This window comes from Corvus cornix, chromosome 21, assembly GCF_000738735.6.
Source record: "Corvus cornix cornix isolate S_Up_H32 chromosome 21, ASM73873v5, whole genome shotgun sequence".
Taxonomy (NCBI): domain Eukaryota; kingdom Metazoa; phylum Chordata; class Aves; order Passeriformes; family Corvidae; genus Corvus; species Corvus cornix.
Genome location: NC_046350.1, coordinates 631,091 through 651,855, shown reverse-complemented (window position 1 = coordinate 651,855; position 20,765 = coordinate 631,091). Strand labels below are relative to the sequence as shown.

The 20,765-nt window shown below is 55.0% G+C and overlaps 1 protein-coding gene across 4 annotated transcripts in view; it reads left to right on the top strand.

The window, feature by feature from the left end:
• The window catches only part of EPHB2 (EPH receptor B2), a 128,399-nt gene that overhangs the window by 67,831 nt on the left and 39,803 nt on the right, over positions 1-20,765 (top strand). For all 4 annotated transcript variants that reach the window (XM_039563977.1, XM_039563974.1, XM_039563973.1 and 1 more), the window contains exons 4-5: positions 15,332-15,487; positions 16,287-16,622. In XM_039563977.1, the coding sequence (XP_039419911.1) occupies positions 15,332-15,487; positions 16,287-16,622 (492 nt within the window). The remainder of the gene's footprint in view (positions 1-15,331; positions 15,488-16,286; positions 16,623-20,765) is intronic.

Below are 20,765 nucleotides of genomic sequence, written 5' to 3'. Positions count from 1 at the left end.
CAGTCTGGGGTTCTGTGAGTTTTCTCATCACTTTTTTGGTACCTCCTCCCAGAGGTGCCATCCATCCATACCTCGTGTTGGACCAGCCAGAGAGCAAGAGCAGGGCCAGCAGCGCAGGAGGACAGCGTGAGGGACCAGCACGGGAGCAGAGCAGTCTCCACATTCCATCCTACCGTGATGATCACGAGGGTTGCTGAGGTCCCTGTGTGGAAGGATGGCAGGGCACCAGCTGGGGGCACACGTACCCATGGTTTGCCATGGGAGCAGGTGAAATCACAGGAGCAAAAGCAGTGGCCTGAGGTACCCCAGAGAGTGGGGGTAGGAGAAGTCACAAGGTAGGAAGAGTCAAAGCATCCTAAAGATGCTGGAGGAGCTTGTGTTTAGTCCTGGCAGAGTTGCTGATGGCAAAACAGGGTCTCTTGGTCCTTGTCCTGCCAAGCAGAGCTCTGCCTAGCAAGCTGCCTGCAGTCAGTCTGTGTGTCCTTGCCCGTGACATTGCCTTTCTGTGGAAACCCAGGCTCTGCAGCATTGCAGAGGGAGCCAAAAGAAGCAGGAGCAGATTGGAAGAGTCCTCTAAGACCATCGGGTCCAACTGTTCATGCAGCACTGCCAGGTCCACCACTAAATCCTGTCCCTGAGCACCACCTCTAAACCTGCTTTGAACACTTCCAGGGATGGTGAGCACTGCCCAGGGCAGCCTGGTCCAATACCCTTTCCATGAAGAAATTTTTCCTGATACCCAATCTAAACCTTCCTTGGCACGACTTGATGCCATTTCCTCTTGTCCCATCACTTGTTACTGGGAGAAGAGTCCAGCCCCTACCTTACAACCACCTCCTTACAAGCAGTTGTTGAGAGCAGTGAGGTCTTCCCCTACTAGTAAGGCAATTCCTTGTTAACATCCCTGCGCTGCAGCACGTTCCTGCTGGGATGAAGGATGGGGATGTGTCAGGTTGGGGAATTTCAGGGGTTTGCACTCTGCTGGTGAGGATTACAGCAGGAGAGGGCTGGGATGTGCACTCCATGCTCCAGCCTGGCTCTGCTCGCTTCTCTCTGCTCCAGTCCCACATCCTTCATCAATCAGAGCTCAAATCTTCCCAAACAGGAGTGTCTCCCCACGGGACCTTCTCGGGGCAGGGTTAATCTGTACGAGCCAGTGGGGCCTTGCAAGCGGGAGCTGGCGCTTGGCAGCGTCCCAGGGAGCTGCACAGTGCTGGGCTTGGCTTGCCCGTCTGGATTAGTGGGGCTCTGCCATCTGTCCTGCTCCCAGCTCTGCCTGGAACTGCTCCAGGAGTCTCGTGCTTTGAAGAAAACCCTTCTCCGACCGCAGCCCCTTTTCCAAATATCCCAGCTGCTTCTCACCGAGGCAGCGTGGCTGCCTTCCCCCTCTCCTCTGCAGACAGAGGAAATCCTGGTGTCAGCCCCAGCCATGCCATGGGCTTTGGGAGTGGCTAACCTTGGGGAAAGGCAGTGAAGGTCCCTGGAGAACGACTGGGACCCCTCTCAGCCAAGTGAGCTCAGCGCTCGGGCAGCCTGAGGATTAAGAAGCCCAAATCTCTGCATTTTCGCTGCAGAGGGAAATTGTTGTTTGTGCCACACTGCCTGTGCAAGTTCTCACATCACATCCAGGCCTGACCCAATGCGTTGGGCACTCTCTGTCTTCAAAGGATCCCGGAATGGTTTGGGTTGAAAGGACCTTCAAGCTTATCTCATTCAAACCCCTGCCATGGGCAGGGACACCTTCCACTGTCCCAGGCTGCTCCGAGCCCCATCCAGCTTGGCCTTGGACACTGCCAGGGATCCAGGAGCAGCCCCAGCTGCTCTGGGCACCCTGTGCCAGGGCCTGCCCACCCTCACAGGGAGGAATTCCTTCCCAATATCCCACCTAACCCTGCCCTCTGTCCATTTGAAGCCATTCCCTGTGTCCTGTCCCTCCATGCCTTGTCCCCAGTCCCTCTCCAGCTCTCCTGGAGCCCCTTTAGTCTCTGGAAGGGGCTCTGAGCTCTCCCTGGAGCCTTCTCTTCTCCAGGTGAACACCCCCAGCTCTCCCAGCCTGGCTCCAGAGCAGAGGCGCTCCAGCCCTTGGAGCAGCTCCGTGGCCTCCTCTGGACTTGTTCCAACACCTCCACGTCCTTCCCGTGCTGGGACCCCAGGGCTGGGGGCAGCTCTTCAGGGGCATCTCACCAGAGCTGAGAAGAGGGTCCTCTCCATCTGAGATCTTGTGGATCCATTGCTGCAGCTCCATGCTGGGCCCTCACACTCAGCCTGTTCTCTGCAGCCCCCTCGCTGTCTCCCATCCTGGTTTCTCTGTAGCACGTAATCCAAGAACCACGTTGTGCAGAACGGGGCTGGGAGGATGCTCCGAGTGTCTGAGCCCACTCTGCAGAGCCAAATAACACCAAGAAAAGGTATCAGGGGACTTTATTTCAAGTCGCTTGTTCCACTCTTCACCCCTGGCAGTGGTGCCATCACCTTGGCCAGGAGAGCTGAGCACCTCCTGCCCTTGGAGATCCTTTGGCATGGCATGATCCATGTGTCTGCTTCCCTGGAATGGCCTCACAGTGCGGGATTTCATAAACACCAGCAGCCGCATCACAGAGTTCCTTGGCTGAGCCTTAAAGCTCTTGGGTCCCAGTTATCTAATCCTGCTCGGGCAGCCCATAGCCGATGTTCCTCCTACACCAGGAGGAATGGAAAATTTTAGGGAAGTGTTGGTTATGAAACAATCCCTCTCCATGCACACACTATGTGATTAAATATCCCTTTCTTTCTGTGGCACAGTGGATGATTTTCCCATATTTTGGGGGCAGGCCCATCTCTTGACTATGGCTTCATTTTTCTTGTGTTCTTGATTCCCATCTTGTTGCTGTTAGTCTTAAGGACCCTGTTCTTTCCACTGCTTTTACCAACTGCTGTATTTCCTGCTGACTAATTTAAAGCCACTGCTGCCAGTTCATGACTTTTTAAGATGCATTTTTACTCCTTCACTGTCATTTTTGGTTCAGAATTAATTTTCATTATAAAAATATGAATTGCCTTTTCCTGGGGGCAGCAGCAACTTTATTTGAGGCTATTTTGGTTATTATTCACGGGGGTTCATTTGTACTCTCTGTCCTTGATGGCTTTGTTGGCATCTCTGGGTACCTGTTCCGTGCTCACGCCGGGGCTGGCAGCCAGCCCTCAAGCACAGGGGGAGAGCCCTGGAAATCTGGGAAGCAGGGAAGACCCTGATTTACAGAGAGTTACTTTAAATGCACAGAGCCAGGGGCTGGGTTCAACCTTCGCATGGCTGACACCAGCCAGCATCTCCCAACCTTCTCTTTGAGCGACCTCACATCTTTTCTGTCTCAAGTTCCTTGTGCTGCTTTCCAGTGGGAGTAGGAAGATCTTGGAGTTTGGACGTATGAAATCTGGTGGAAGAAAGCTTTCAGATGTGGAAGGTGCATTTTGATGGATGCAGGCAAAACCCACCCAAATAATGGGAATTATGAGCTGTTGAAAATTGCCTCTTCCCATCTGTTTTCCGGCATGCTCGGCTCTCAGATCCCTCCATTGAGCACTGCTCCTGATGGATTTAGAGAGATAATTATTTGCTGCTGGTTTTCCCTCATCAGAGCATCCTTTCAGAGAAAGTTATCAGTGGAATGGGGGCCTGGGGACTGAGGGCTCAGCTTCCTCCCTCTGATGTTGATCCCTCACAGCCCTCGATGCTGCACAAGCACTACAGCCCAATGACACATGGAGTGCACAGGGAATGTAGACAGTGGGAATTGCTCCTGGGTGTTTGTACAGCCATGAATTGTGGCAGTCGTTACACTCCTGCTACACAGGGAGGCTTTATAAAAGATTTCCTAGGAAATAATGTCTAAAATCCCTACTTTATCTTTCCTTACATGCACGTCCCTGGCACAGGGTGATCTTGACATGGCCATGCCGGTGGTTCTCATGTGTGGGATGGTTCAAGATGCTCTTTGGGAAGAGTTGGAGGTGACAGTGGTTTTCTTAGTCTTCATTGTACAGCCCCACATCGTATTTCCTGTTTTCTGTCAAAAATTCCTGTGTTGATTGCAGAGATGTGTCTTCCTTCCTTGGACTTCCTTGGTCAAGGGGCTGGAGCACAGGTCTCATGAGCAGTGGCTGAGGGAGCTGGGAAAGGGGCTCAGGCTGGAGCAAAGGAGGCTCAGGGGGGACCTTGTGGCTCTGCACAAGTCCCTGACAGGAGGGGGCAGCCGGGGGGGTCGGGCTCTGCTGCCAGGGAACAGGGACAGGAGGAGAGGGAACGGCCTCAGGCTGGGCCAGGGGAGGTTTAGATTGGATATTAGGGAAAATTCCTTCACGGAAAGGGTGCTCAGACATTGACACTGGTTGCCCAGGGCAGTGATGGAATCACCAATCCCTGGAATTGTTCAATGTGTCTGTGGGTGTGGTATTTGGTGGTGGCCCTGGCAGTGCTGTGTTGGCAGTTGGACTCAGAGGATCTCAGAAGGCTTTTCAACCTTAATGATCCCAGCCATGAGGGGCCTGTTTCAATGGAGCCCCAGCTTTTTGGCAGCTCAGGTGCCTGTGGGCACAGCGATTTTGGGTTATCCTTGCAGTTCACTCTGCAAGAACAAACACAGTGTCCCAATGTCAGCTCACTGCTGGCTGGAGCTGCTTCAGCTCAGGTTGCTGGGGAAGCCCTGAAAACGTCTGAGCACCAGAAGTGTGGCTGTTGGGATGTGAGGGAATCCGAGGTGGCAGGGACAGATGGAGTTGTGGAGCGGAGCTGGAGTCGCAGGCTGGCTCTGCAGTCCCTGAGCCATGGTGGTGACAGCACCGAGGGGCTCCACTGTGGGGAAGGGACCTCGCTTCCACTGGGATTGCTTTAACAAAGGGGAAAGTGAATTTTTTCCCAGTCTGCTCCTGAAGACTATTCCTGGACCTTGAGAAGTGGAAGCTCAGTTGGCTGTGGGCAGCTGGAGTGGCAGGAAAGCAGCTCAGTTCCCAGGGAGAGGCTGTGACTGTCTCCGAGGATGTGGATCCCTGTTCTGGTCCCTCCTCCCAGTACTTGACCTCCCTCGTGGTGAAAAATGTCCTTGTGTCAAGCTGGAATTTTCCATGTGCCAGCTTGAGTCTTGCCTTCCTTCTGAGGTCTGGCTCCATCTTCCTCACACCCCGCAGACAGCAGCAAGGCCTCTCCTTTGCCTTTTCTTCTCCAGGCTCACATCCATCCTCAGCCTCTCCTTGCCCACCATGTGCTCCAGCATCCTGGTGGCCTTCCCTGGAACAGCCCTCCATTGCCAGTGCACTTGGGAGCTCTTTTTGGAGGAAGGTTGGTTCTCCTGAGGTTTTGCCTTTCCTAAGCCTCCTTCGGGGCATTTTGGCAAGCACAGGTGGGCAATGTGAACCGTGCTGCCTCCCCGCAGCTTCTCTACTCACTGCAGGCCAGGAAGGAAAGGTTCTGTGCAGCTCCTCCAGTGACTTAACCCACCATAATGGCCCATTTTTAATCACCCTTCTGCCAGTTCCGCTCAGCACCCAGGGCTGACACAGAGCAGTGCTGTCATCTGGAAAGTGGCTGCTGGCGCCAAACCAACTGGCACTTTGAACCTGTCCCAACTGGGTGCTAAGCAGCATTAAAATGTGATGATTAAACATGCCTGCTCCCACTCCAAGGGTTCCTGGCCACCCCCAGCTCCACCTGGAAGAGCTGCTTGTGCCCTGGGAAGGACACCTGGAGGGGGTCTGCAGGGCTCTGCTGGAGATGGGGAAGGGAGCGTGGGGTGGGAGGGCTCGTGGTGCGGGGGAAGTCAAGGCAGAGCGATTTGGGAATAGTGCCATTGGCTGCGCACTGGACTGGGGCCTCTGGGTCAGGTGGGGGTTCCTTCAGAGACCCCATTGCAGGCTCTGAAACTGCTCCTCCAACATCTGGGACAAGGGAGTGGAGATGAGACAGGTGAAAACATTGGGCAGCCGCAGATGCACGTGGAGTACCTGGAGGGGGAGGCACAAATCCATCCCAGGTCTGATCCTGGCTCTGCTCAGACCTGGGGATGTGCAGACACTGCCTGGTCCATGCCTGCTCTGGTGCCCCCAGTCCATGTCTGGTCCTGGGGGGTCTGTGCCTGTCCCCAGCACCCCCACAGTGCCGGGGTGTGACTCCAGATTGGCACCAGGACCATGGGGGCTGGGGACACTTAAAGGGCTCTTGTCCAGGAAAAGATCCCTTTTTGCTTTCCTGTTTCCTTTAGGATTAAAGTTGTTCTCCTTGGGCTGGAAACACGGAATGTTTGTCAAGTTTACGAGGGCTTCTAGAGAGGCTTTTAGAAAGAACATCCTATCCCTTCTTTTATAGGGCTGAGATAAGATTATCTTTGTTTTAACACCAATTAAAGCGGGAAGGATTTATAGGATTAGGGGATTTCCATCAGTCCAACTTTGATGTCACCACTTGCCTGCTTGGTTTGTTCCTTTCCCTGTGTTAAACCCTTGGGAAGTGTTCCTGTAATGGTTAACATTGCCCCTCTCCCAAGGCAGAGCTTTCCCAGGCACAAGCTTGGGGAAACAATTAAACAAGACCAAACAAAGGAACAAAATGTGAAGGTCCTGAATTCTTCGGGAGACCTCTAGGAGAAAGCTGGCTCAGAATAGTCAGTGTGAGTCCACAGTGCTTCAGTGTTTGCATCAAGAGAAAAGAGACGTGCTGCTGGCCTGAGCAGCGTGTTTGAAATATGAAAATAAAATCGTAGACTACCAGAATAGTTTGGGTTGGAAGGACCTTAAAGCTCATCCCAATCCACTCCCTGCCGTGAGCAGGGACACCTTCCACTGTCCCAGGCTGCTCCAAGCCCTGTCCAGCCTGGCCTTGGACACTGCCAAGGATCCAGGGGCAGCCACAGCTGCTCTGGGCACCCTGTGCCAGGGCCTGCCCACCCTCACAGGGAAGAATTCCTTCCCAATATCCCACCTAACCCTGCCCTCTGTCCATTTGAAGCCATTCCCTGTGTCCTGTCCCTCCATGCCGTGTCCCCAGTCCCTCTCCAGCTCTCCTGGAGCCCCTTTAGGCCCTGCAAGGGGCTCGGAGCTCTCCCTGGAACCTTCTCTTCTCCAGGTGAGCACTCCCAGCTCTCCCAGCCTGGCTCCAGAGCAGAGGGGCTCCAGCCCTCAGAGCTTCTCTGTGGCTTTCTCTGGACTCACTCCAGCAGCTCCACGTCCTTCCTGTGCTGGGACCCCAGAGATGAAAGCAGTGCCCCAGTCCTCCCCCGCTCCATGCGAGTCACCCCAGGGCTCCCAGGCAATGCTGTTTTCCAGCCCCTGGAGCTCTGGTTCCTCCTGTGTGTGCCAAGCTGCCGAGACAAGGTTTGGAGGTTGACACTGTGCAGGCACTGGCAGCGTTCTGCTCCCCCCGTGCCTGGCACTGGGATTGCTCCTGGGCCAGCAGCACCTGGCATTCCTGGGGTGGGGAATGTCCTGCTTCAGGAGAGCACTGAGCTGCTGAGCTTGGCCTTGGAGCAGCTACATCCTGGGCTGCTCTTCAGGTGTCTGCAGGAGCCAGGAGTTTGAGGCATCTGCTGCCACCAGCACTGCGCTCCTGAGCTCTGAACTCACCCCCTGGTTTCAGCTTCCCACGGAGGCCTCTGGAAGTGTGCAGTGAGCTGAGCCTTTGGGCTGCATCCAGCCCTGGTCACAGCAGCATGATGGACACACAGATCCACATCTCCTTGGGACAGAACCAGAGAATCATGGAATCACTAAGGTTGGAAAAGCTCTCTAAGGTTGAGTCCAACCATTAACCCAGCACTGCCAGGGCCACCACTAACCCACGTCCCCAGGTGCCACATCCACATGTTTTTTGAGCGCTTCTGGGGATGGTGACTCCACCACTGCACGGGGCAGCCTGTGCAAGTACCTGACCATTCTTTCCATGACAAAATTTTCCTTAATATTCAATCTAAACCTCTCCTGGCACAATTTGAAGTTGTTTCCTCTTGTTCTTTTGCTTGATACCTGGGAGAGGAGACTGACCCCAAATAGGGACAGGGAAGTCCTCTCCCCTTGTGTATGGACAGCCCTGACAGGATAAAAATGTTGAATTATGGTCCTCTCCATCCGTACTCTGAGGATGTTGGTGACATCCCAGTCCCCCATGCTTAGGCAGGGACAGAAAACTTTCCATTTCTCTTTAAGAACCCGTGACAGGCTGGGGAGGCTGAACCAGGCTGACCGGGCAGGTAAGAAATTCCAGGCATTTCTCTCTGACAGCCAAATCCCATCAGCACTGATGGATGTGCCTCCCCCCAGCAGCACGGGGGGGACTCGCAGGTGTGTTGCCCACAGGTGTGCTGGGCTCACCAGATGCCTGAACTTGGGAGCAGTGCTGGAAGGGAGGTGACCTTGTGAACCCCGGGAACCTGCGGGGGGAGAATTTGCGGGGAAGCCTCTCCCAGGTGAGAGCTCAGCTCTGTGCTGGAGCACAGCACTGGGAGGGAGCTGCTGGGGCTGGGATGAGGCTGGTCCTGCCCAAGGCTGGGGATGCTCTCAGGAGAGCATGGAACTGTACCTGCGTGGATTTGGTGTGTGAGGAGCACCATCGGTTTGTCCCATGGTGTCCAAAGGATGGACCCTTGGCCCTTGGTCTGTGGAGCTTTGGGCTGAGGACAGCCTGGCCAGAGGTCAGGGTGTATTTATCCCTTGCAGGACCTTCCAGCGTGGTGTGTTTTGGGGAGCTCCCAGAGCAGGGCATCACTCTGCCCTGCCCTGTCCCCTCCAAACCTCTGTGACACCCCAGCACTAAGGTCCTGTCACAGCCCCACGCTCTCCCAGTACTGTCCCTCTTCCCGGGGACCAAGGGACACAGGAGATGATGCTGAGAATGAGATGTGAGCTCTTAAACCACTGCAAGCTGTGGACACATAGGGCACTTTTGAGGGAGTTGTGTCTGTGGGAGCCTGGGATGGAGCTGGGGCAGGTGAGGGGGCTGGTGGGGAGCACCATTGCAGGGAATGTGGAGTTTGGAGTGCTGGCACCTCCAGCTGTGAGGCTGGAGCAGCGGTGCCCGTGGGCAGGTGATGGGACCCAGGTGATGTCCTGGAGCTGCTGCTGAGGTGCAGGGTGTTGGCCCTGTCAGTGGGGACGTGTCTGTGAGCCAGGATGCTTTTGCAGCCTGTCCTGTCTTGCTTCCATTCCCATCCCATGGAGAATGATGGGGTTAAACAGGAACATTTGAGTTGGGACCTCTCCCGCTATTGACAATTCTGTAATCCACATCATGGAGGTTCCCCTCCAGTTAATCTCATTTAACCCTGTTTTCCCTCCTGTATTTCCCTCCCCTGCTCTCCAAATGCTGTCAGAGCTGTTGGCAGTGACAGCACCTGGCAGTGGCATTAATTGCTTATCTGAGGATGAGGTAACAGCGTAGGCTGCCAGTTAAATTTATCCCTAAGGAAACCGGAGGAGCCATGTGGCCCTGGGAGGGGACAGTGCAGAGAGCTGGCACCTACAGGTCCCACTCCTCGCTCTTTGCAAGCTGGCAGCCAGCTCCAGGACCCAGAGGGCTCAGGTGTCATCTCCTGCCTCCTCAAGGCCAGACCGAGTCCTCGTCCCTGCAGCACCCTCCAGGCTGGGGACACTGGGAAAGAGTTGGAAGTGGATCCAAAGGCAGTGTTGCTCCTTTGGGTTGTCCAAAGGCCACCCTTTCACTACGAGGACAAACACCATCAGGTGAGGGACAGGGGACAGGAACAAGCAGAGGATGGACAAATTTACAAGTGAGACAAAGTGAGACCTGTTTGGATGCAGAACTGAAAACAAGGGTCAAGGTGCGAGGGACAGAATGGAGCAGAATATGGGAAAAGTGACAATGTCATTGCAACACCCACCTCATCTTCCAAGCAGGGTATGGTTGATGAAAGGAAAAAGGAGGAAATTCAGAGCTGGTTGGACATAATAGTTCTGCATAGAACATCATAAATGGCTTTAAAGTGGAAGAGAGTAAATTTAGGTGGGAGATTGGGAAGGAATTCTCCCCTGTGAGGGTGGGGAGGCCCTGGCACAGGGTGCCCAGAGCAGCTGTGGCTGCCCCTGGATCCCTGGCAGTGTCCAAGGCCAGGTTGGATGGGGCTTGGAGCAGCCTGGGATAGTGGAAGGGAATTGAACCTGAGATGAGCTTTAAGGTCCCTTCAAGTCCAAACCATCCTGTCATTCCATGATTCCATGAAATACCCCACACCCCACAAACAGTAGAGAACCAGAAGTGCTGGTGAGGGAGGGTCTGGGGTCTCATGTCCAGCCCCCATTTGCACTGGGGCTGCCACCAGCATGAGCTCAAGGCAGCCGTGGAATTCTGCCCAAGGGTGGAACTCGACCACCCCTCTCCCAGGCCAGCACCATCTTTTGGAGAAGGGGATTTTCCTAATGTCCTGCCTGAACTTGTGGTCCTTGTCCTGTGTTGCAGGGTCTGGCACCCTGAGAAGTGTTTGGGTCTGTAGTCAGCAGGTGCAGTTAGATCCCCCCTTACCCCGGTATCCCCAGTTACGCCATCCAGCTCTTCCCACCTCCCCTATGTCCTGTGCCCCAGGGATGGCCGTCTTGGTGACCCTCCACTGGACTCTCCTGCTTCTCCATATCACCCTTGAACTGGGCAACCCTAGTCCAGCCATGGCAGCATCCCCATTGCCTGGCAAGGGAAAGGAAAATACCTTCCCCGATGTCCTGGCCATGCTCCTCCTGGCTTGGCCCAGGATATTGTTTTCATTATTCTCCATAAGAGCATATCTGTGGGACTCATTCCATGTGGGGTCAGAGTGGGAGCAGCACTGTGGGGTAGGGTTTGTGGGGTGATGAGGGTGCCTGTGGGACAGGGACCCCAAGGGCATGGAGGGGGGATCCCAAAAGCATGAAGAGGGACCCCGAACCCACAGAGGAGGGCGAGGGGCAGGATGTGGCCAGGGCGACTGGCCCTGGGTCCTGCAACAGCAGGGAAGCTGCAGAGCCAGCCCCCAGCCCCGGCCCCGCAGGGAGAAAGGAGCCAGTGGGGAGATAAGGCTGGGGATTTAAGGCTCCTGGCAGATCCTGACAGAGCCAGGACTGCCTGGTTTCCATCAGCCTTTAAAAATGCCTCGCTGGAGTGCAGGGATCCTTGCTGCCAGGAGAAACAGGGCCAGACAGAGGGGGCGAGGAGAATCCTTCCTTCCTCAGAGCCCTCAGCACAGGCTGAAGGTGCCATTTTAGGAACTTTATTGCAGGAGGGAGCTGTTTGCTCAGAGCTGTTTCCAGGAGGGGCCTGGGCTCTGAAGGCCAGGGCAGTTTGGGATGCAGAGGAGCCTGTTTGGAGCCTGCCCAGCTCACACTGGATTAATTAAACAGTTGGTTGGAGAGAGGCAGTGAGACACGAGGGAACAGGGAAACTCTCTGTGGCCCCTCCTGCACGTTTGGCCAAAGGCTTCTCCTGAGCCGTGGGTGCCTTTCCCTGCTGAGCTGCCCTGGGACAGGAGGGCTGGAAGCTTGGTGCCAGCAGCAGAGGTGGCCTTGCCTCCCACATCCTGGCGTGGTCCTCTGCAGGGAGGGCAGGATCCTCCGTGGGTTCTTCCCTTCAGGAGCTGGACTTGATGATCCTTGTGGGTCCGCTCCAGCTGAGTTTGTTCTGTGGTTCTGTGATTCCCAAAGCACGTGCCTTCCCAGGCACGACCACCTTTCCATGCCCTGGGAATGAGTGAATGGGAAGCAAGGACCCCCGGTGCTGCTCAGCATTCCCAGCCTTGCTGGAGAGAGCCACAGCCAGGACTGCAGGCTGCCTCCGAAGCCGTATCCCAGCGAGGCAGCCATCCAGGGATCTGTGCAGCAGCGAGGCAATTAAAGGTCCATCTGTCCCCTGTGAACCCCTGTTAGCGTCCCATTGGTGCTGGAGGTGTGGGAAACCGCTGCAGTGATGGGGCCAGAGACACCAGCACCGTAATTGCCCTCCAGGGATGAGAGATGCTCCGATAAAGTAAAAATTTCTGTGCTTTCGCTGGTTCCATTCCCTCTTTCCAAGCAGGAATTTCTAGGGATGTCCTTGCTGCAGGCCTAAGGAAAAGGAGCAATGTCCTAAAGCTGCTGTCACCTCCCAGGGCAGAAAGCTGGGGTGTCCTCATGTCTGTGTCAGGCTGGACATGAGGAAAAGGTTCATCCCCCAGAGGGTGCTGGGCACTGCCCAGGCTCCCCAGGGAATGGGCACGGCCCCGAGGCTGCCAGAGCTCCAGGAGCGTTTGGACAGCGCTGCCGGGGCTGCCCAGGGTGGGGTTGTTGGGGTGTCTGTGCAGGGCCAGGGGTGGGACTGATGATCCTTGTGGGCCCTTTCCAGCTGAGGATATTCTGTGATTCTGTGATGCTTCCAGCACATGGTGAGAACATTCCCATTGTTCAGGCAGAAGGGGGTTTAGCCCCTGTGTGAAGATTTCACTTTTGGTGTGCTGTTTACTCTGGAAACAAGAAATTGGGTGGATTCCAAAAGAAAAGCTGTTTTCTCACCCAGGGGACGACCTGGAGGGAGCAGAACAGTTTTGAACACAACGTTCATTTATTTTACTTCTGGAGGTTGTCATTACTTGAGAAAAATAAATCAGTAAAAAAAAGGGCTTTGCGTCAAATTTCAGTGATTTTCCTGTCTTTCCGCATGATTTCAGAACATTTAACTTTGGAGAAGTCCTGATTTTTCCAGGATTGTTTTATCCCATGCGGGACCTACTGGGGAGGAGGGGACTTGCCAAAACTCCTGGCTGTGTTTTGGTGGCTCATGCAAAGAGTTTCAGCGTCCCAGCTTGGTATTTTTGAGGAACAACCACCGAGCCCCAGTTTTTATCCCTCTCCAGCCAGTGACCTGTGCCAGGGCCAATGTGGGGAATGTTTTTATCCCTTGGAGTAGTCACTAAACTCCGCAGCCTGGGCACTTTTTGGATGTCTCTCTGTCTTGATGCAGAAGAAGCATTACAGGAAAGTAGCTATTTTTAAAATAAACCTCAGGAAGGTGAAAGAGGCCCCTGTCTGAAACCATCCTTGCAGCGATGACCCTGCATTTCGCCCAGGCTGCCAGACGAGAGCAATTTTATGTGTTGGTCTTTTTGTGTGTGTCAAATATTGGTATTAGTGCAGGAAGCCTGTTATCATGTCCCCATCGCTGCTGGGGAATGCAGAACTGCCCAGCCATCACCTCTCCCAACAGCTTAACACGCTCTGAGATGGGCTGGTCCCGAGGGAACTGGGTCAGGAATGGAATCGAACGGGTGAGGGATTGATGGAAACGTCCAGGAACATGAGGAGAATCCCGTTTTTCAACAGCTCCTTTGACCATTACAGGAAGGAAGGACTGTGCAAATGGGAAGGCTGATGGAATTTTTCTGTAGAGCTTTTCTCATTGGAAACTCAGGATAATTCCGGAGGAAGGGAGATGAAAAGTGAAAAAAAAAAACCCTTCTTTTTTTCCTTTTTTCCCAAATGAACAATAGCTACTTTTTAGCAATGGCTCTTGCTCACAGCAACCCCAGTGAATGCTTTTCCCAGGCTGTTTTCTGATCTGCCTCATTCCTGGGAGCCTTGGCAGGCGGCTGAAGGAGAAGTTTGTTAAACTTGTTTCAGCACAGGAACCACCTGGCTCCCCCCAGGCTCTTCAGGCTGTGTCAGAATTAACAGCAGCAGAAAGTCACAACAGGAGTAACCACAGAGGAATGCTCCGAGCCGAGCTTTTCCTTGGGCACTGGTGATCCCTGGGCTTGGAGGGGACTTTCTGGTGCTGAGAGCTTTGCAGGGCTGTTTTTATCCATGAGTGCTGGGTCTGGGAGTGCTGGATCACAGCGTGGTCCAGCCTTCACCACCACCAGCTGTAGGCACCACACACCCCCATGGCCCCCTCGCCCACCCTGTGGGGCTGGACACACGTGGGGTTGAGGGCCCGCTGCTACTGCTCAGCAGAGCCAGCAATTCATTTGTAATATTGAGTCATAAAATCATTAAGGTTGGAAATGCCCCCTAGGATCATCAACCCAGCACTGCCGTGTCCACCACTAAGCCATGTCCCACATCTACAAAGTCATGAAGACAAAACTCTGTGGGGAGTTGCAAAAGGACCCTATGAGACAGCGTGACCAGGGAGTGAGAAGGCAGTTGGAATTGAAAAGACTTGAGGTGATACAAATGGGAGAAAACAACCCCAGGTTCATGGAATGGTGGAATCACAGAATGGTTTGGGCTTGGAGGTGCCTTAAAGACCATCTGCCATGGGCAGGGGCATCTTCCAGTTGACCAGTTCACACACACCTGCACAGAGATGAGCTGGGAGTTGGCCCGGTGTCCCTCACGACAGATCTTGGGGCTTTCACAGTCGGTACCATCATGGTTAAAAAATAATGTGGGCACTGCTGAAGAAAGAAGAGAATAAAACAGTGAATGTTGTTATGCAGTGTGGAGCATGACAGTGGTTTGGACAACCCTAGAGGTCGTGGACAAGGTGGATGGTGATTGAGCGTCCATTGGCAACGGAGGTGTGGGATGGCATCAGGAATGGCAGCTTGGCTTCGAAGCAGAGAGCAGCAGTTTCTTCCTGCAGCAAGTGGTTACAGCACAGGGCTCTTTGGGGCTCAAACGGGTGCAGGACATTTGCAGGGAATACAAAAATGAGTGGGTAACTTAGTGGGAGAAACACCCACGTGGGGTGTTGAGTGCAAGGAGCTGCATCTTAGAAAGGAGTGGGGAAGTGTTGTGGGCAACACGTGCACCTGGTTCATGCCTTGCTCCTTGGGTGGTCATGGAATCATGGAATATCCTGGGCTGGAAGGAACCCACAGGGATCAAATCCAACCCTTGACCCTGCACAGACACCCCAGCAATCCCACCTTGTGCCTGGCAATGCTGTCAAATGTTCCTGGAGCTCTGGCAGCCTCGGGGCCGTGCCCATTCCCTGGGGAGCCTGGGCAGTGCCCAGCAGCCTCTGGGGGAAGAACCTTTCCCTGAAATCCAACCTAAACCCCCCTGACAGGTGCTGTTGAGGGGAGGATTCTGGTGTCCGTGGTCTGATCTGGTACAGCCACTCACATCTTCTTATGTGGCAGTGGCTAAAAATCTGCTCTGCATCCCTACAACCCCTGTTCTGCACTCATGGCTGGGGAGTGGGGACAGAGGTGTCTGCAGGGGGACCCATCTCTGCAGGTGCCTTCACAGGGCCTTCCAACCAGCTGCTCCTTCTCCACTGTGTTCACTTCCAGTTGTCAGGATTTCCTTTGGGCTCTGCAAAGCCCCAAGGGTTGTTTTGGCAGCAGTGTTGGGCTCCAGGCATCCCCCCAGCCCCCTTCTTGTTGCTCACACTGCTCTCCTTCTCTTCCAGGCTGCCCCTTGGGGACATTCAAGGCCAGCCAGGGGGATGAAGGGTGTGTCCACTGCCCCATCAACAGCCGGACAACCTCGGAAGGGGCCACAAACTGCGTGTGCCGAAATGGATATTACCGGGCCGACGCCGATCCCGTGGACATGCCGTGCACCAGTATGTGGGTCTGGGCAACTGGGAGGGGACCATGTGGTGGGGAAAGGAGATGATCATCAGTCAAAGCACCGAGAGATGCTTGACAAAGGTGCCTATCCCAGTGGGGTGTACTACACAACCTACTACACAAACTGACTGGTAAATTTTGCCAGGGCTGTCGTGATGCCTTGAGAGGCCACCTAAAAACAGAGACTAGACAGGACTAAGGGAATAAAGGTAATTATTTATTTGAAAGGCCTTCAAAGGTACACCCTGGGGAGGCAGAGGCTGTTGCCAAGACGGACCCCAAGATGGACAACAGGTCATGAGTTCTTCACACTTTTATAGGTTTGGTTCATTTGCATATCAGGGTTAATTCTCCAATTAAAGCTTCAGTTTAATGATGTGGTTTTAGTTTCCCCTCAGCTTGCCCTGCTCTCAGAGATTTTTGGTTTATACTTTTTGGGCCCAGGACAGTCTAAGTGTCCTTGAAGAGCAGGCCTGGAGAGGCTTTGTTATGTCTACCCAGCACGAGAGAGCAGAAGTTAACAGGCTCCAAGAAACTCCAGAGTTACACACCAGGCAGTGCAGGATTTGAAAAGTAAAAAAGTTAAAACCTAAGGCATCGGTCACACAATCCAATTAGCCTGGGATAAGAGGACTGGTTTTATTCCCACTCTTGCCTTTGGATGTCCAGCTTGCTGCACACATCCCTGACACCAAGAGAAGCACCCGGGTCAGCTCACGCAGAGTTCTGCCCAGGGATGGGGAGCAGGGCGGGTGCAGCTGTCTCACACCTTCCTGTCTGTTCCCTTTCCAGCCATCCCGTCCGCCCCCCAGGCCGTGATCTCCAGCGTGAACGAGACGTCCCTGATGCTGGAGTGGAGCCCTCCGCGGGACTCCGGGGGCCGGGAGGACCTGGTGTACAACATCATCTGCAAGAGCTGCGGCGCGGGGCGCGGGGCCTGCACGCGCTGCGGGGACAACGTGCAGTTCGCCCCGCGCCAGCTGGGCCTCACCGAGCCCCGCATCTACATCAGCGACCTGCTGGCACACACCCAGTACACCTTCGAGATCCAGGCCGTCAACGGCGTCACCGACCAGAGCCCCTTCTCCCCGCAGTTCGCCTCCGTCAACATCACCACCAACCAGGCCGGTAAGGCCCAGAGCGGTGCCCTCAGCAGAGCTCCCCACGCCGGGGTGGGGTGGGCAGCATCTCAGGGCTGTGCTGGCTGAGCCCCTGTGGGCTGGAAGGGGACAAGAGGTGGGGTGAGGTGTTGCTTATTCTGTAATGTTAGCGGCACTGAAGGTGCCTGGCAATTTTCGGGTGAATCCCAAGCCCTGGGTGTGAAAATATCCCTTATTTCAGTGAAAAGCTGGAGTGTGCCCCAAGGCAGAGCTGCCTCCCCATCACAGCAGCAGAACAGCTCGTGGCACTGTCCCCTGGTGTCACAGCATCACTCTCCAGTGCTGGGTGTGTGGCTGTTGCCTCAGAGCATCGTTGCAGGCACCGTCAAGAGCGTTGCAGACACACTCCCGGTTCCTGGGGAGGGAAGGTGAGGTGGCTCCAGCATTTCGATAGGAGCTGCAACCCCTGCTTGGACTGTAGAGAGAGCCAGGACAGACTGAGAAAGCCAAGGAGAGCTGCACAGAAGAGGGGCTGGGAGATGAATATTTGGGATAATGGTCTGGGAATCTGCTCCAGTTCCTGTGCCACTGCAGAGTCGCTTGGTGAAGCAGCTGGAGCACAGAGCTGGGAGGGTTTCATTCAGGATCTCCAGCTCTGTGCAGGGTGGCTTTGCTGTGGGAAGGGGTGGTCAGAGTGGCTGGCAGTGCTGCTCCCAGGAGGGTCACCAGCAGCCCCCTGGCAGCTGTGCTGGTGGCAGGGAGCCCCACCGAGCTGCTGGCCAGGGGCTGCCTTCCCAGCCCACCTGGAAGCCATCTGGAAGCTGGGCACGGCTGGGGCTGGGGCTTGGCTTAATGGGATTGAGGTGGAAGGATGCCAGTGAGGCACAGCCCTGCTTGGGAGTAGGAGAGACTCTGGTTCCTCTGAAGCTGCCCTGGACGCTACCTGACCCCCAGGGCTGAATTTGGCAGCTGTGGGTGAATTGCCTGGAGGCTGTGGTGTGTTCTGGCTGCAGGGGATGGTGGGTGGGGTAAAACAGCAGTGGGGCAGGTGGGCATCACCTGGGCATCACTTCCAGAGGGAACCTGCAAATGTGTCTGGGTGAACCATTACGGTGCCCTCTGATCTGGAGTTAGCTCAGGAGCAGGGTCAGGGTGTTTTTGAAGCCCTGAGAGCAGGTCTGACATGGGGTGAGCTGTGCTTTGGCTCCAAGCGGGGCCAGGTCTGCCCCCGGGGAGGAGAGGGGAGCAGGTCTGGGTGACCAGCTTCCTTTACCTGATGGAGATGGGGTGGCTGTAATGCTGCCTCGAGCTGGGAAGGGACTCTGCACCCTCCCACCGTGGTCCTGCACTATGGATTAATAATTGGATGCTCATATTTTGTACTTGCATTTCTCTGCTGTGCTTGAACCTTCATGTATCACCCGTGGCTGCTCCCACCTGAGCAAAACCAGTGAGCTGAAGCACAGGCGAATCCTTTTCAGTCCCCTGGATCCTCCTCCTTGTGTTTTCCTGGTTTGACACTCCTTTATTATCAGGGCTCACACTTCCCAGCCTGTGTGATGTCTCTCTTAATGTATCTATTCATTAGCACTAAACACTAACTGTCTGGTTGCTAATTCCTCTGTAATTAGAGGCTCTGAATTCTTCTGCTTACACTCGGCACTGCCTGGCAGCCTTGATGTAGATCATTAGCAGTTGGTAACAGAAGCTGCAGACACAAAGGCAGAGCTGGGACAGGAGAATGGAGGGTGTTGGGGGAGAGGAGAGGGAGCAGAGAGGGAGGATGAGCCTCCCTCTGCCGTGGCTCTGGGTGGAGCAGCCAGCTGGGGCTCCACCGTTCAACGTCTGATGGGGTTGTGCTCCTGCCACAGCTGGACAAAGCAAAGTGCCCACACCCCTCGGGGTCCTGCAGCCCTGCAGGAAGCAAGGAAAATCCTCCTGGTTCCCCCAGGGGCACACGGGGACTGCTGGGGACCCCGTGTGCTGTGGGACTGAGGAGAGATGCCTCGTCACCAGCAGCATCCAAAACCTTCAGGTGTCACCAGTTCTTCAGCACCCACATGTACAAGGGCCTGGAGTGCCAGGACACAGGGAATGGCTTCCCACTGCCAGAGAGCAGGAAGGAATTGTTCCCTGTGAGGTTGGGGAGGCCCTGGCACAGGGTGCCCAGAGAAGCTGTGGCTGCCCCTGGATCCCTGGCAGTGTCCAGGGCCAGGTTGGACGGGGCTTGGAGCAGCCTGGGAGAGTGGAAGGAGACCCTGCCCATGGCAGCGGGTGATGAGCTTTAAGATCCCTTCCAATCCAAACCATTTTGGGATCCCAGGAAAAATCTCCTGTGAGAGTAAGAAAACAACCCCTCTAGAGCAGCCGGAAGGAAGGTCCTGAGTGTGGCCAGGTGGGTGACACAGGGTGGGTGATGGTTTGGTGACCATCATCATCCCGAGGCTGTGACCCCTTCCAGCAAACTGGATCCCCATAAACATGATCCAGCTGCCTTCCTGAGCAATATCTTCTGTCACCTCTGAGCCCGGGCTGTGTTTTCTCTCTGCCCTTCTCAGCACCTCATCCTTGACCTCCAGCTCCACACTGCATCTCCAGCTCACCTGCATTCCTGCCTCTCACATCCTGCAGCTGAGCAGCACCTCATCCCCCAAAGCTCAGCATCACTCCAGGAGTGAAATCCAGGACTCTCCATGTGCCACAGTCCTGTCTGAAGGGACCGTGACAGAGCCTGGGTGCCACCAAAAGCCTTTTCCCAGCCAGTCCTCAACAAGGGATCTGTGCAAAGAGGGTGGCTGAGAGCCATGCCAGCATCCCAAGGGTCAAGGAGCTGAGCCTGGCCCGAGGCTCTGGATAACAACACTTGACTAATTGAGAGCCATGCCAGGCACCAGCTCTTGCTGGCAGCCCCTGACTACTAATTCGTGGCCTTTCTTTGGGGAGGGGTGGGGAGTGGGGAGAGTCTTGGTGCTGTGAGGATTTGCAGGCTCCATCCACACTGTGGCCAGGCTGAGTGCCCTGGGAGAGCTGAAGGGAAGGGCTCCGTGGGCAGGGCTGAGTTAATAGCAGTGGGAAGGGCACTTCTTGGTAACTGGCTTCTGTGACCTGAGGAGAGAGGAGGAAGCCTTGGGCTCTGAGTATCCAGAGAGAAATTCAAGACCTCCCAGTGGTGGGGGAAAGAGAGCATCCAGGCTGTTGGGAATGGGTCCCTTTTGTGAGCAACTCTTGTCACAGGGGATAAGGAGGGAGGATTAGTGCTGATGTCAGAGGCTCTTGGCTGCAAACAGAGCCACAGAGAGCCATAAATGGCCCTTACAGAGGGAATACCAGGAGTGTGCGGTGGAGGAAACCGATCCAAGGTCCCGATAAACCCATCAGGATGATTTCTCACTCTCCGTAGATCCAGAAAACTTGTTACGATTATTTGCATTGTTACTCTGGGTGGCATTTTACAGCAGTATGTCACGACATGGTGATAGGGGTTAGTGGCGAGGTGGCATTCAGTCAAAGGTTGGACTTGATGATCTTGGAGGTCTTTTCCAATCTTCCATGATTCTCTGGGTCCCTTGGGGAGGAAGATGTGCAGCCTGCACGTCTGCCCCAGGCTCACGCCAAGCATAGTAGGGTTTGAGTTTTGGTGGCTGTCACAGCCCAGGTTGTGTCCCAGCCACGCAGGGTCCTTTGGGCAGGGCTGTCCCAACAGGACTCGGAGGAGCCCATGAGCTCAAGGACAGGTGACCATGGTCCAAAGCAAGGACACAGGCCATGGCCCTGCTCTGCTGGGGGTCTCCTAGCACTGGACTGAGCCCAGCCTGGTCCTGTTGCAGACCTTGAGAAATTCAGCCATGAGCGATGAAGCACAGGTGAGACAGATCCCAGGATGTGCAGAGCACCAGAAAGGAGGATTTTTTCCCTCACCTTCAATCAAAACAATTCCCTTGCATCCACAGTCCCGGAGCTCTGCTGGCAAAGGCAGCAGGGGGCAACGGAGAGGTCAGGGGGCAGGTGAGGTGAAGGGATGAGGTGGGTAGGACCAGACCTTCTCACCAGCCATCCCAGCCTGCTGTTTGCTTGTCACATTAGTGATGCTGCCGGCTAGACAGGGACAGGAGAGTTGTACTGCCTGGGGCACGGGGAGTCTTGCTTTCATCTTCTCACTTTACTGTGCATC